Below are 14,495 nucleotides of genomic sequence, written 5' to 3'. Positions count from 1 at the left end.
ACAAGCATAGGTTGAAAATGAAGGGATGGAAAAAGATATTCCACACAAACGGTAACCAAAAAAAAAGCAAAGGTGGCTATACTTATAGCAGACAAAGGAAGTCATTATATAATGATAAAAAGGTCAATTCCACAGAATATATAACAATTATATACATATATTTACCCAACTCCAGAGTGTGCATACACACACATACACACATATATATACACAGACATACACAGAATGTTTCACCCAACAGAAAAATACACATTCTTTCAAATGGATCATTCTGCAGGATAGATGCTAGGTCACAAAACAAGTCAACAAATTTAATATGACTGAAATCATTCTAAGAATCCTTTCTGAACTAGAAATCAACAACAGGAGGAAAGTAAGAAACTTACGAGTATGTGGAAACTAAATAACATACTCTTGCATAAATATTGGGTCTAAAAGGAACTACAAAGAATATTTTAAAAGTATCTTAAGAAAAACAAAAACAACATACTGAAACTTATGACAGGCAGCAAAATTGGTACTAAGAAGAAAGTTTATAGTAATAAAAGTCTACATTTAAAAAGAAGGATATCAAAGAAACAATTAACTTTACATCTCAAGGAACTAGAAAAAAGAATTAAGCCCAAAGTTAGTGGAAAGAAGGAACTAATAATGATTGGAGGAGAAATAGAGAATGGAATAACAGAAACTAAGTGTTGTTTTTTTGAAAAGCTAAGCAAAAATCAACAAATCCTTAGGCTAGACTAAAAGAGAGAGAGAAAAATTCAAATAAATAAAATCAGAAATGAAAATAGCTATTATAAGAGATGCCTCAGAAATAAAAAGGGTCATGTAGGACTATGATGAACAACCATGCCAAGGAATTAGAAAACCTAGGTGAAATGGATAAATTTCCATAAATATACAATCTATCAAAACTGAATCATGAAGAAACAGAAGCCTGAACAGAACTATGAAAAATAAGGAGACTTAATCTGTAATCACAAAGTTCCTGATAAAGAAATGCCCAGGAACAGATGGCTTCCTGGTAGAATTCTACCAAACACTCAAAGAATTAATACCAATCCTTTTTAAACTCTTAAAAATATGGAACAGGAAACATTTCTAAACTCGTTTTATGAGGTCAGTATCACAGTGATTTGATTCTAAACCCAGAAACAGACACTGCAAGAAAAGTATAGGCCAATACTGCTAATGAATAGAGATTCAAAAATTCTCAACAAAAGACTAGCAAACTAAGTTTAATAGCACATTTAAAAGAATCTTAAACCATGAACAGTGGGATTTATCCTTGGGACACAAGGATGGTTAACTACATGCAAATCAATCTATGTGTTACACCACATTAAATAAATGAAAAAAAAAATATCTTCTCAACAGATGTTGAAAAAGCATTGGGACAAAGTTCAACACCTATTCATGATTAAAATTCTCAACAAAATAGGTATAGAAGAAAATTTCCTCAACATAGTAAAGGCCACATATGAAAAGTTTACAATTAATGGGGAAACTTGAAAGTTTTCCTTCTAAGATTCGGTACAAAACAAGGATGCCCACTCTCACTTGTATTCAACATAGCATTAGAAGTCTTATCCAGGGCAATTAGACAATTAAATAAAAGGCATCTAAATAAAAAATAAGAAGTAAAATTACCTATCTCTGTTTGCAGATGACAAAATCCTATATGTAGAGAACTGAAAAGAACCCAAAAAAACCTATTAGAAGTAATAAGCAAATTTAGTGAAGTCAGAGGATCCAAAAATTAACACACACAACATTAGCTGTGTTTCTATAATCCAAGAATGAGTAATCAAAAAAGGAAATTAAAAAGTATTTAGGAATTAACTTGACCAAAGAGGTCAGAGACTTGTATGCTAAATATTATAAAACACTGATGAAGGAAATTAAAGAACATACAGATAAATGGAAAGGCACCCATGTTCACAAACTGAAGAAATAAATACTGTTAAACTGTCCAAAGTGATCTACAGATTCAGTGTGATCCCTATCAAAAATCCCAATGCTATTCTTTACAGAGATAGAGAAAACTATCCTAAAATTCATATAGGAAACACAAAAGATCCTGGATGGCCAAAGCAATCTTGAGAAAGAAGAACAATGCTGGAGGCACCATACTTCCTGACTTCAAGATATACTATAAGGCTACAGTAATGATGACAGTATGGCACTGGCATAAAGACAGAGTTCCAGACCAATGGAACCATTCAGAAAGCCCAGCTATCTATCCAAACATCTATAGTGAATTGGTCTTCTACAGCGGGTGCTAAGGACACAAAATGGGGAAAGCAATAACAGTGCTGGGAAAACTGGACATCCACATGTAGAAGTTAAAACTGGACACTTGTCTCATACTACATACAAAAAACAACTCAAAATGGATTAAGGAATTAAATGTCAGATCTGAAATTGTAAAACTTCTGGAAGAAAACATAGGGAAAATGCTCCTTTATGGTAGTCTTGGCAATGGTTATTATATGGCACCAAAAGCACAGACAACAAAGGCAAAAATAAACAAGTGAGACTGCATCAAATGAAAAAGATTTTGGATAGAGGAGGAAATAATAAACAGGGTGAAAAAGAACAGAGTGGGAGAAAATACCTACAAATCGTAATAATAATTATAAAGAGTAAATATCCAGAAGTATAGGGGAGTTATAGAGTTCAATAGCAAAAAAGCAAATAACCAAATTAAAAATGGGCAAAGGACCTGAGTTGACTTTTCTCAAAAGAAGCCATACAAATGATCGGTGGTTTTTAGAAAAATGTGCTGAACATCACTAATCATCAGGGAAATGCAAATCAAAACCACAATGAGATATCAGTTCCCACCTGTTGGAGAATAGTGATTAACAAAAAGACAAAAGGTAAGTGTTGTTGAGGATGTGGAGAAAACAGAACGCTTGTACACCGTTGGTGGGAATGTAAATTGGTACAGCCATTTCACAAAACAATACGGTTCCCACAAAAAACTAAAACTAGCATTACCTTATGTGCCAGTAATTCCACTTCTGGGTATATATACAAATTTAGTGAAATCAGGATCTCAAAGAGCTATTTGCACTCCATGGTCACTGTAGCATTATTCAAAATAGTCAAAATATGGAAACAGTCTAAAAATGTCCTGTGATGGATGAAAGATGAAGGAAGATGTGGTGTATCTACACACAGTAAAATATTATTCAGCCACAAAAAGGAGGGAAATACTGACATTTGTCCCAACATGGATAAAACTAGAGGACATTATGCTAAGTGAAAGAAGCCAGATACAGAAAGACAAATACTGCATGACCTTAGTAGAATTCAAAACAGTCAAACTCATGGAAACAGAAAGCAGAATGTTGGTTTCCAGGGGATTGGGAGACAGGGAATGGGAAGATGTTGGTGGAGGGGTACAAAGTCCAATTATCTAAGATGAATAAGCTAGGAGATCTAATATACAAATGTGACTATAGTTAACAATATTGTATCATATTTGCCAATGGGGTAGATCTTAAGTGTTCTCACACTCCCCCACTCTGTCCCCCCAAGCAAGGGGGTTATGTCAGGTGATGGATAGGAAATTTTTGTCACTACGCCTCAGTAAAGATAGAAAAAAAAATACACAAGAGCAATGAACAGACATTTACTAAGGATATAGAGATGGCATATGAACGTATGAAAAAACATTTAACATTACTAGCCACTAAGGAAATACAAGTAGTATTACAACCACTAATATAAAAAATAGTGGGAGTTTCTGTTGTGGTGCAGAGGAAACCAATCTGACTAGTATCCATGAGGATACAGGTTTGATCCCTGGCCTCGCTCAGTGTGGTTAAGGATCTGGCATTGCCATGAGCTGTGGTGTAGGTTGCAGGCGCGGCTCGGATCCTACATTGCTGTGGCTGTGGCATAGGTCAGTGGCTGTAGCCCTGATTTGACCCCTGGCCTGGGAACCTCCATGTGCCTCAGGTATGGCCCTAAGAGGACAAAAAGTAACTGGATTTCTCATAAATTTCTGATGGAAATGCAAAATGGTGTGGCCACTCTGGAAAACAGTTTGGCAATTTCTGTTTTTTAAAATTGAGATAGTTTGTTTATAACATTATGTAAGTTCCAGGTGTAAAACACAGTGGTTCACAATTTTTAATGATTACACTTCATTTACAGTTATTACAAAATATTGGCTATATTCCATGCTGTAAAATATATCCTTGTAGCTTATTTACTTTATACACAGTAGTTTGTACCTCTTAATCTTCTACCCCTATTTTACCCCTCCTCCCTTCCCTCTTTCCACTGGTAATCTCTAGTGTGTTCTGTGAATCTGGTTTTTTTAAATTATATTCACTAGATTGTTCATTTTTTAGATTCCACATATAAGTGATAGAATATACTATTTGTCTTTCTCTGTCTGACTTATTTTACTAAGCATCCCTCCAAGTCCATCCATGTTGTTGCAAATGGGAAAATTTCATTCTTTTTTATATATACACATTGATGGACATTCAGGTAGCATCCATATCTAGGGTGTTGTAAATAATGCTGCTATGAACATTGGGGTGCATAAATCTTTTTGAATTAATGTTTTAATTTTCTTTGGACATAGACCCAGGAGTGAGATTGCTGGATCATATGGTAGTTCTATCTTTAGTTTTTTTTGTTTTTTGTTTTTGCCTTTTTGTATTTTCTAGGGCTGCACCCATGGCATACGGAGGTTCCCAGGCTAGGGGGCTAATTGGAGCTGCAGCCACCGGCCTACACCACAGCTCACGGCAATGCTGAATCCTTAACCCACTGAGCAAGACTAGGGATTGAATCCACAGCCTCATGGTTCCTAGTCAGATTCGTTAACCACTGAGCCATGACGGGAACTCCTATCTTTAGTTTTTGAGGAACCTCCAAACTTTCCCATGGTGGCTGCACCAACTTACAGTCCCATCAAGATGGTATAAAGGTTCATTTTTCTCCACATCCTTACCAACATTTGCTATTTGTGGTCTTTTTGATGATAGAGTTTGGCAGTTTCGTAAAGAACGAAACATATACTTACAATTCCAATCACACTCCTAGGCATTTATCCCAGAGATACAATAATTTATTTTCACAAAAAATGTGAATGTGAATGTTTGTAGGATCTTTATTTACAATAGCCTAAAATTATAAACAACCAAAATGCCCACTAATAGGTGAATGGCTAAACAAACTATGACACATTAAGAGAGTGGAATACCATCGTAGTAAAAAAAGAAGTAAACTATTGATACACACTACAACTTGGCTCTCAATCTCAATACATCAAATACTGTAAGATGATTCCCATTTACATAAATGTCCTGGAAATGGGAAAATTATAACAGAGATGAAGAGTAGATTAATAGTTGGCAGACACTATCATACCTATCCACCCTCTCTCAACAGTGTGATAGGTATGATAATAGAGATAGCATGGGAGAAGTTTTTGTGGTGATGGAATAGTTCTGTATCTGGATTGCAGTGGTGGTTACATGAATCTCTACATATGATAAAACAGCACGGAACTGTTCACATATATTGTGCAAATGCCTATTTACATGTTATAGTTATGCTAGACTATAACTATAATATAGTTATATAATATTATAACCATTAGGGGAAACTTGTGAAGAATACAGTTGTGCTAATTCTATGCATCTTAAATATGTCATATAAAAAATGGTAAAGCATATATAAAAACCAAAGACAAGGTGAAAATATTTTCTTCTTAAAAAGGCAAGCCAGAGATGGGAGAAAAAAGATATATGTTGGAAGACATACATCTGATAAAGATCTGAACTCCTTCAACTCAACAATAAGATCAAAGTAAAAAAATTAAACAAAAAATGGGCAAAAGAATTGATGAGACACTTCGTTAAAAGAGATTTATGAATGGTTAAAAAGCACACAAAAAGAGGTTCTCTGTTCATTACCAAAGAAAAGCAAATTGAAACCCAATAAGATACATTACGACTTCACATCAACTAGAATGGTTATAAGTAACAAGACTTAACAAACCAAATGTTGGTAATCAAAGAGCAATGAAAACTCTCAGATACTGCTTATAGGCATGAAAAACAGTAGACTCAACTAAGAAACACTTGGCGGTTTCTGATAAAGTTACATATGTACTTACCAGAAGGCCCAGCAAGCCCACTCCTAGGTATTTACACAAGAAATGAAAACATGTTGACACAAAGATTTATATGTGAAGGTTCACAGCAGCTTTATTCATAACAGCCCCAAACTGGAAAAACACCCATGTTATCTATCAATTGAAAGGATAACAAACTGTGGTATATGCATACAAAGGAATACTGCTCAGGATAAAAAGAATAAACTAGGGATAAGACACACATGCACAAGTCTCAAAAGCATCATGCTAAACAAAAGAAGCCAGACCAAAAAAGGTACCTATTTTAGGAATCCGTTTTTATAAAATCTGAAAAAAAGAAAAAAACTATTGAAATAGAAAGCAGATCAGTGAGTGTTTGGGGCCTGAGAAGTAGGGATGCAGGGAGGGGACTCACTGCAAAGGGGTACAAGGAATTTGGGGGAGATGATGAAAATATTCCAAATCATGACTTTGCTCTATCTGTTGTGTAATCTTTTAAAGCTCACTGACTTGTCCATTGACAAGTGCTCAATTTTATTTTCCATTTACTATTCCTCGACAGAAGAGATTAACATTTAAAAATCAAAAACACAGAACTGCGTTTTCAAGGGAGTCACATGGTAAGGTCTGCTCACCCACTGAGACGAGGTGGCTGTAGTTCTCCAGCGTCACATCTCTGTACAGGGTCCTCTGTGCAGAGTCCAGCTGCTGCCACTCCTCCTGGGTGAACGCCACAGTCACGTCTTTGAATGACACTGCTGCCTGTAACAGCACATTTCTAATCAATCTGAGGGTTCAGAATCAGGACAAGGAAACTATTTTTGAAAACTAACTCCTACTAAGTTTACTGTTTGGAGTTTAAAACAAAATGCTATAAAGGGTGACTAAGTCTGTCTTACATTCGGGGATACGATTAGTCAAAAAAATTATTCTCATGTTCTGATTGATTTATACTTATTTTAAAATTATGGAGTTCCCATCATGGCTCAGTGGTTAATGAACCCAACTGGTATCCACAAGGATGTGGGTTTGTTCCCTGGTTTCGCTCAGTGGGTTAAGGATCTGGCGTTGCCGTGAGCTGTGATGTAGGTCGCAAGTGCCTCTCGGATCCCTTGCTGCTTTGGCTGTGGTGTAGGCTGGCAGCTATAGCTCTGCTTTGACCCCTAGCCTAGGAACTTCCATATGCCGCAGGTGCAGCCCTAAAAAGACAATAAATAAGTAAACAAAATAAAACAAAACACATATATTGCCACTTAATACACTGAGAAAGCTTCATCCTTTATTTTTTCAGGTACAGTTATTACAAATAGGATTCCTGTTTATATTTCCCAGGCACCAATGGATTACGCTGAGCACTCTGTAGGATATATACACCCTAACCTGAAAATCTCTGCTGGGAGGACCAATAAGATACATGTAAGCCCAGGAGGTATTACATACCACCAGATTTATATTTTAAGAGCAATGCTCTAGAGCAGGATTTCTTCAATTTGGCTCTAGTGACACCCCGAAACAGATAATGCTATTTTTGCGGAAGACTGTCCTGTGTATTTTAGGATATTTGCCAGAATCCCTGTCCTCTATTGATTAGATATCAAGAGCCATCCCCAGTTAGGACAGTCAAAAATATCTCCAAATACTTCCACACACTTTGCTGTACACCTGAAATGAATACAACACTGTATGTCAACTATACTTCAATAAATATTTTAAAAATACAAAAGAAGTTCCCTGAGGACCTAGTGGTTAAGGATCCAGCATTGTCGCTACTATGGCTCGGTTCACTGCTGTAGTGGGGGTTCAGTTTCTGGTCTAGGAACTTCTGCATGGTGTGGCCAAGAAAAGAAAAATCAAATGATTTTATGGCGAAACAAAACAAACAAAAAATCATGAGCAGGGCAAAAACACAAAAAATTAGGAAAATTGTGCAATCTATATCACTGAAAAAGGGTTATAAAGATATACTGAATAAACTATTACATTTAGAATGGATAAATACTAAGATCATACTGTAGAGTACAGGGAACTATATCCAACCTCTTGGGATAGACAATGATGGACAATAATACAAGAAAAATAATGCATATATATGTATGACTGGGTCATTTTTCTGTACACAGAAAGTGGTACAACACTGTAAATCAACTATATTTTAACAAAAAGATACATATATAAAAGATACATTGAATATAGTAAGTAAAATCAGCACATGGATAAGAAAACAGATGAAGGATAAACAGTTCAACAAAAAAGAAGTAAAATTACAAACAAAAAAAGATGTTCCACCTCACTTATAAGAAGAGGAAAGCTTTTATTTATTTATTTATTTTGTCATTTTAGGGCTGCACCCACGGCATATGAAGGTTCCCAGGCTAGGGGTCTAACTGGAGCTACAGCTGTCGGCCTACGCCAGAGCCACAACAATGCCAGATCCGAGCTGCACCTGTGACCTACACCACAGCTCACAGCAACACCAGATCCTTAACCCACCGACCTGCAATCAGATTCGTTTCTGCTGCACCATGACGGGAACTCCGAGAGGAAAGCTTTTAAAACTAAACTTGAATTATCATTTTTTATACCACATTGGTAAAAATTCTAAAAGTTTGATGGCAGACTCTATTTGGTAAGGCTTTGGAGAAGAAGCACTCAGACTGTTGGCTCTACCATAAATTACATACAGAATCTGATCACTTCAAAGGAACTAACACACTTATGATCATCATTTTTTGCTAGGATTACAGAAATAGCTTCCTGTATTGTTCCTGCTTTCACTACTATCCCACTAGAGTCTATCTTCAAAACATGAACAGTTATTCTTTTTTTTTCCTTTTTTTTCTTTTTGTTTGTGCCCATGTCATGTGGAAGTTCCTGGGCCAGGGATCAAACCCCTGTCCAAGAAGTGACAATGCCAGATCCTTAACCCACTGAGTCGCCAGGTACTCCCAGATAGTTATGTGAAACTATCCTTTCGACTCAAAAGAATAAAAATGAAAACCCTCAAAACTCCCCAGAGAGATAATGTGTTCATGAATTGGAAGACTAACTATGGTCAAGATTCTCCCCAAACTGATCTATATTATAGATTCTATAGTCGGTGCAGTCAAAATCAAAATATCAGCCAACTCTCCTGAGATAGATAAGCTGTTTTAAAACTTTCTATAGGAGTTCCCATCATGGCTCAGCAGTTAACGAACACGACTAGGACCCATGAGGATGCAGGTTCCATCTCTGGCTTCACTCAGTGGGTTAAGGACCTGGCATTGCCATGAGCTGTGGTGTAGTTCGCAGACATGGCTTAGATCTAGCGTTGCTGTTGTTGTGGTGCAGGCTGGCAGCTGTAGCTCCGATTGCACCCGTAGCGTAGGCACGTCCATATGCTGCAGGTGTGGCCCTAAAAAGCAAAAAACAAAAACAAAAACAAAAACAAAACCCCCAAAGCCCAAAATTTTCTATAGAGACGCAAAGTACCTAGAATATCCAAAACACTCTTAAAAAAGAACCAAGTTGGAACACACATATTATCTGATTTCAGGAGCTACTATAAATAGGCATTCATCAAGACAAAGTGGTATTAACAAAAGAAAAATAAGAACATCAGGAGTGAACAGAGTCCAGAAACAGACCCTATATAGGTTGCTAGCTAATTTCCCTCTGAGATGCCAATGCAATTCAATGGAGAAAAGCATATTCTTGTCAACAAATGATGCTGACGGATGGGTTTGAAAAGGTAGAGACCACAAAACATGGCAAGTGTATGTTCCTCCACTCCCAACATTTAGATTCCACTGCCAGGACAGACTACTAAGACCCTCAGACACAGAATTTCTTAGTTTTATATTAGGCTAGCTAGAACCTACTTTGTCCTTTTCTGAGTGGCAGTCTTTATACTAAAATAAAATTTTAAAGCTGATCAAAAAAGGAAAGTATTGATATAACAGATAAAGACTTTGAAATCCTAAGAAATACTGTCAACAAGCTCATGAAAATACATTTAAAAACAGATAAAAACGAACAGTTTTCTATCAAAATGTAATGGCCAAAGTTATACAAAAAAAAAAAAAAAACAAATCCAGCATAGACTTATGACCAATAAAATAAAATCTTCATGCAAAAATTCTTCATAAGGCCCAAATTGATAGGTGAGTTTCACACAATCTACATGTAACACAAGTTTCTCATCTAAATTATTATTAAAGAAAAGGAGCAAGAAAATGTCATATTTCCTTTTATGAGACTATGACCATGATACCATAATTGGACAGAGAAACAAGAAAATATAGTCAAATCCAACCTGTAGATACAGAAATAAAAATCCTAAATACAGTATTAGCAAAAAGTCCTAGGAAAATATCTAAGAAGCAACTTGTCACACTCATTAGCAATTAGGGTCTATATAGGGATTTAAGTTAACATTACAATATCTGTTACGCTGTGTACAGTATTCATAGGTTTAAGGAAATAAGCTACAGCTCTGATCCAATAGATACACAAAATGTAATCAATATAATTCAATGCATATTCATGACTAACATGAAATCTTAGCAAACCAGTACCTGGAGGGAACTTTCTCAACTCCGACAAAGGTTACCTACCAAAAGCTGACAGTGAACATCACAGTTAATAGTAAAACAGTGCATATTTTCCCTCTAGATTGACTTAATATATTTCTATTTTTCCTTTTTCATTTAATGCATGCATCCTCTGAACCTTCTAAGTCCATTACAATGCAAAATGGGGAAAAAATAAAGAGCTCACCTGAGGTATGTTCATTTTGTGCTCTTGGGAGGGTTGAGAACTGTGGTGCAGCTGAGGGGGACAGAAGATGGGTGTCATGAGATTTAACCTCCTGATAGCTCCTAGATTCACCTCCCAAAAACCTCAGCACATTTTCCTTATAGACACAGGGCCCTGTGTGCCTTGTAAAGGCACGAGAGGTTTCAGGTACAGGTGGCACCACTTGTCTTTGTGTGACTCAGAGATGACCAGGAGGCATAAATCTGCATACAGAAGTTCCTGGGCTAGTGGTCAAACGGGAGCCATAGCCACAGAAACATCAGATTGAAGACACAACTACAACTTACACCATAGATCATGGCAACTTCGGATTCTTAAGCCACTGAGTGAGGCCAGGGATTGAACACACATCCTCATGGATATTAGTCGGGTTCTTAACCCACTGAGCCACAACAGGAATTCCAAATCTGCAGCTTTTTACTGAATGAATGTGAACTTTTCTCAACTGTTTTAAAAATAATTCATGTGTCTTTCTAACACAAATAAAAACAGCAGATTTGTTAAACTAAATATACCAAGGGATAAGACCTTGTTCATTAAAATTAACTTAGAAGACAGAGTTCCCCTCGTGGCTCAGCGGTAACGAACCTGAATAGTATCCATGAGAACTTGGGTTCGATGCCTGGCCTTGCTCAGTGAATTAGGGATCCTGAGATGCTGTGAGTTGTGGTGTAGGTCACAGCCTGGCTTGGATCCCGAGTTGCTGTGGCTGTGGTGTAGGCTGGCAGCTACAGCTCTGATTTGACCCCTAGCCTGGGAACTTCCATATGCCATGGATGCAGATCTAAAAAGACCAAAAAAAAAAAAAATTAACTTAGAAGAAAAATATTCAGTATGCATCATTTATTCATTTTTCTTTTTGTCATTTATCTATTTTTCTTAGTAATATTGTTTACTCCCTGGTATAAACAATCCAGAGAAAGCCTAGTAAAGGAGATGGGATGCCTTAAGGCAGGAAATTTTAATTGTTCAGCTGTGATGTATTTATGGAAAGGCCCTTTTGATAAGATGCTCTTGGTGACTTACCTGTGAGAGTGAAGTGCACTGTTTTCCTCCTGATTCTGTCGCAAACTGAGCTTCCCTGAACAAGTCATTGAACCTTTCAGGCCCAATGTCTTTAAAGTTTTCAGGAGTTAGAAATAGGTGACCTTGAAAAACCCTTAACATATCATCATTCTGGGATCCTGTGAGGTCAGGAGGTCACTAGTGTCACATATAGTGATGGACACATGCGACAGCAGCAGAGCATGTGTCATGAGCGGGCGCCATTTGAGGGGAGTGGAAACAGCATTTCCTCCTTCTGCCTGATTATGCCCCTGCCTTCACAAGGTCTCCAAGAAAGTGGCCTTTCCTAAGTGGCCTGTCCCTAAGCCACCCAGCTCACCTTGTTCTTCTCAAGGCTGTCCAAACTCACAAGTGTCATAAGTCTGCTGGCTTCTAGAGGTGGCGTCATTTCCAAGAACGGCTCATTCTCAGCAGGGAGATTAAGAACAACTTCTGACCTTACGCATCTAGGATCTGCTCCTTTCTGGGTTCTTCTGTCTCTGCTCTGAAGTTCTGGAGACAGGTTTAAGGTCAGATGGTGCTCTCCTCCAGGTTAAGACTCCTGTTTATAGAGACTCCCTGCTTCCTACCTCACAAGGGTCCATTTGTTTCAAGGTAACTGGAACATGGATCCAAAAAAAAATTCATTTTAGGAGTAAAAGTCTAACTCTCGGAATTCATTATAATATCAGACTTAAAGGAGAGCCTGACCATGCAGAAGGGGCCTGGGACCTCTGACCCAAGTGACCTAAAGAGACACTAGAAGTCCCAGAATACATTTGACACATGGTTGGAATCCATCTACATTCATGTTCCTTCATATTTCTGGAAATTGGGGACAGGCCACTTTGCTAAGTGCTGTTAAGGCTACAATGATGGTTTTGGGCAGGTGTGATACTGAGACAAAGCCTGAGGCTGTAAGTAAACCACACACACACGCCCTTGCATCCAAACTCCCTCACTGCTGGCTTGTGACCTGAACATGGTTCCACCAATCTGTGCCTCGGTTTTTGTTAATGTGGTTGTGCGGGTTACATAAAGCCATCAAATGAAAAGAATAAAGTGTCTTCCAACTACAATAGCAGTTGTCACTTACCCAGTGCTCAGTATCTGGCATTTGTCTAAATAATTTACAAGTGATGACTCTGATCTATGCTATAAAACAGTCATCATTAATACCATTTTCACTCGAGAAACTGTACTCTTACCCAGGTTCTGTCACCCTGCGTACAGGTAACAGGGGGAATTTAACAAGGCCCTTCTGGATCCAGAGCTGGGGCTCTCATCACAGTCGCCAGGACCACCCTCAGTGCTATAAATGCAATTATTTCCCCCCTGCTGCTGACATGGGCTTTTTCCCCCTGTAAGGCTGCAGGCGAGGCTGGGCACACGGTCCCCCCTACAATGAGCATCTGCTTTTTTTTTTTTTTTTTGGTATTTTTAGGGCCGCACCTATGGCATTTGTAAGTTCCCAAGCTAGGGGTCCAATCGGAGTTTAGCTGTCCTACACCACAACCATAGCAGCCGGATGCAAGCCACTGCTCCGACCTACACCACAGCTTGGGGCAAGGCTGGATGCTTAATCCACTGAGTAGGCCAGGGATCGAAGCCATGTCCTCATGGCTACTAGTCGGGTTCCTTACCGCTGAGCCACCACGGGAACTCCTGAACATCTGCTCTTAACCGGATCAGCCTGACCTGCGCCCCAGGAACAGCGGGCAGGGGTACCCCTACCAGCCTTCCAACAGGCAGAGGGCCTGCTGGGGCTCATACACTAGCGCTCATTGGAGGGAGTCCCAAAGACTTTCCGTTCCCATCCTTAGGCACAAATGCACCCCTCCTACCTAGTCACCCGCACTCTCACCCCAGGTGCGCCTCCTTCACTTTCCGAGCAGACCCCCCAGGTTCCCAAACCGCTCTCCGGAGCCCAGAGAAGACGAGTGAGCTGACGGGACTACTGCTGCGCACGCGCAAAAGAAGCCTAGCCTCTCCTTCCCAGAGTGCCGCGAGGTAAAACAGACGGATTCGAGACTACATTTCCCATACACCTCCGCGTCCACTCTGGAGGTCGCTACTTTGGCATTTGCGCAGTTTAGAAAGCTGAAGGGGTCAGTCTAGAAAGTGCTGTCTCCTGCCCAGGATCTCAATAACCTGGAAGAGAACGGGTTAAACTTGAGCTTAACTGCCAGATGCGAAGTGTGGTCCTCTATTGACTCCCGATTGAAATAGCAGTTTTGTTTGTTTGTTTTTTGATAAGTGGTTTGGAAGCAGTTGGGGAAACTTGAATATGTATTGGATTTTGAAAATATTAAAATTACCATTACTTAGGTAAAGTGTGATAGCATTTTGGAGTTATGTAGGAAAATTGATTTTGGAAGAAAAAAAATGGCAGGGCGATTGAAATTAAATAGCTGTAAAATTATAATTTTATTATTTTTCATGTGGGGCTTGTACACTGTTTCTAAGCAGCCAACAGTGCCATTAACCCCTAAGCCCCGTACTGGCTGCCTAGAATCCAGTGTGG

The 14,495-nt window shown here is 38.5% G+C and overlaps 1 protein-coding gene across 1 annotated transcript in view; it reads right to left on the bottom strand.

Moving 5' to 3' along the window:
• ZNF782 (zinc finger protein 782) overlaps nt 1-13,935 on the bottom strand; it is a 55,952-nt gene extending 42,017 nt beyond the window's left edge. Inside the window, 4 exon segments of the mRNA XM_047754831.1 lie at nt 6,766-6,892; nt 10,889-10,939; nt 12,312-12,590; nt 13,816-13,935. Of these exon segments, the coding sequence (XP_047610787.1) occupies nt 6,766-6,892; nt 10,889-10,939; nt 12,312-12,380 (247 nt within the window). The 5' untranslated portion in view covers nt 12,381-12,590; nt 13,816-13,935.
• Between the last annotated feature and the right edge of the window lie 560 nt (nt 13,936-14,495).

The sequence above is a fragment of the Phacochoerus africanus genome, chromosome 12 (genome assembly GCF_016906955.1).
Source record: "Phacochoerus africanus isolate WHEZ1 chromosome 12, ROS_Pafr_v1, whole genome shotgun sequence".
In the NCBI taxonomy this organism is placed as follows: domain Eukaryota; kingdom Metazoa; phylum Chordata; class Mammalia; order Artiodactyla; family Suidae; genus Phacochoerus; species Phacochoerus africanus.
The sequence above is the reverse complement of the archived record's forward strand: the minus strand, read 5'-3'. Positions and strand labels throughout refer to the sequence as shown.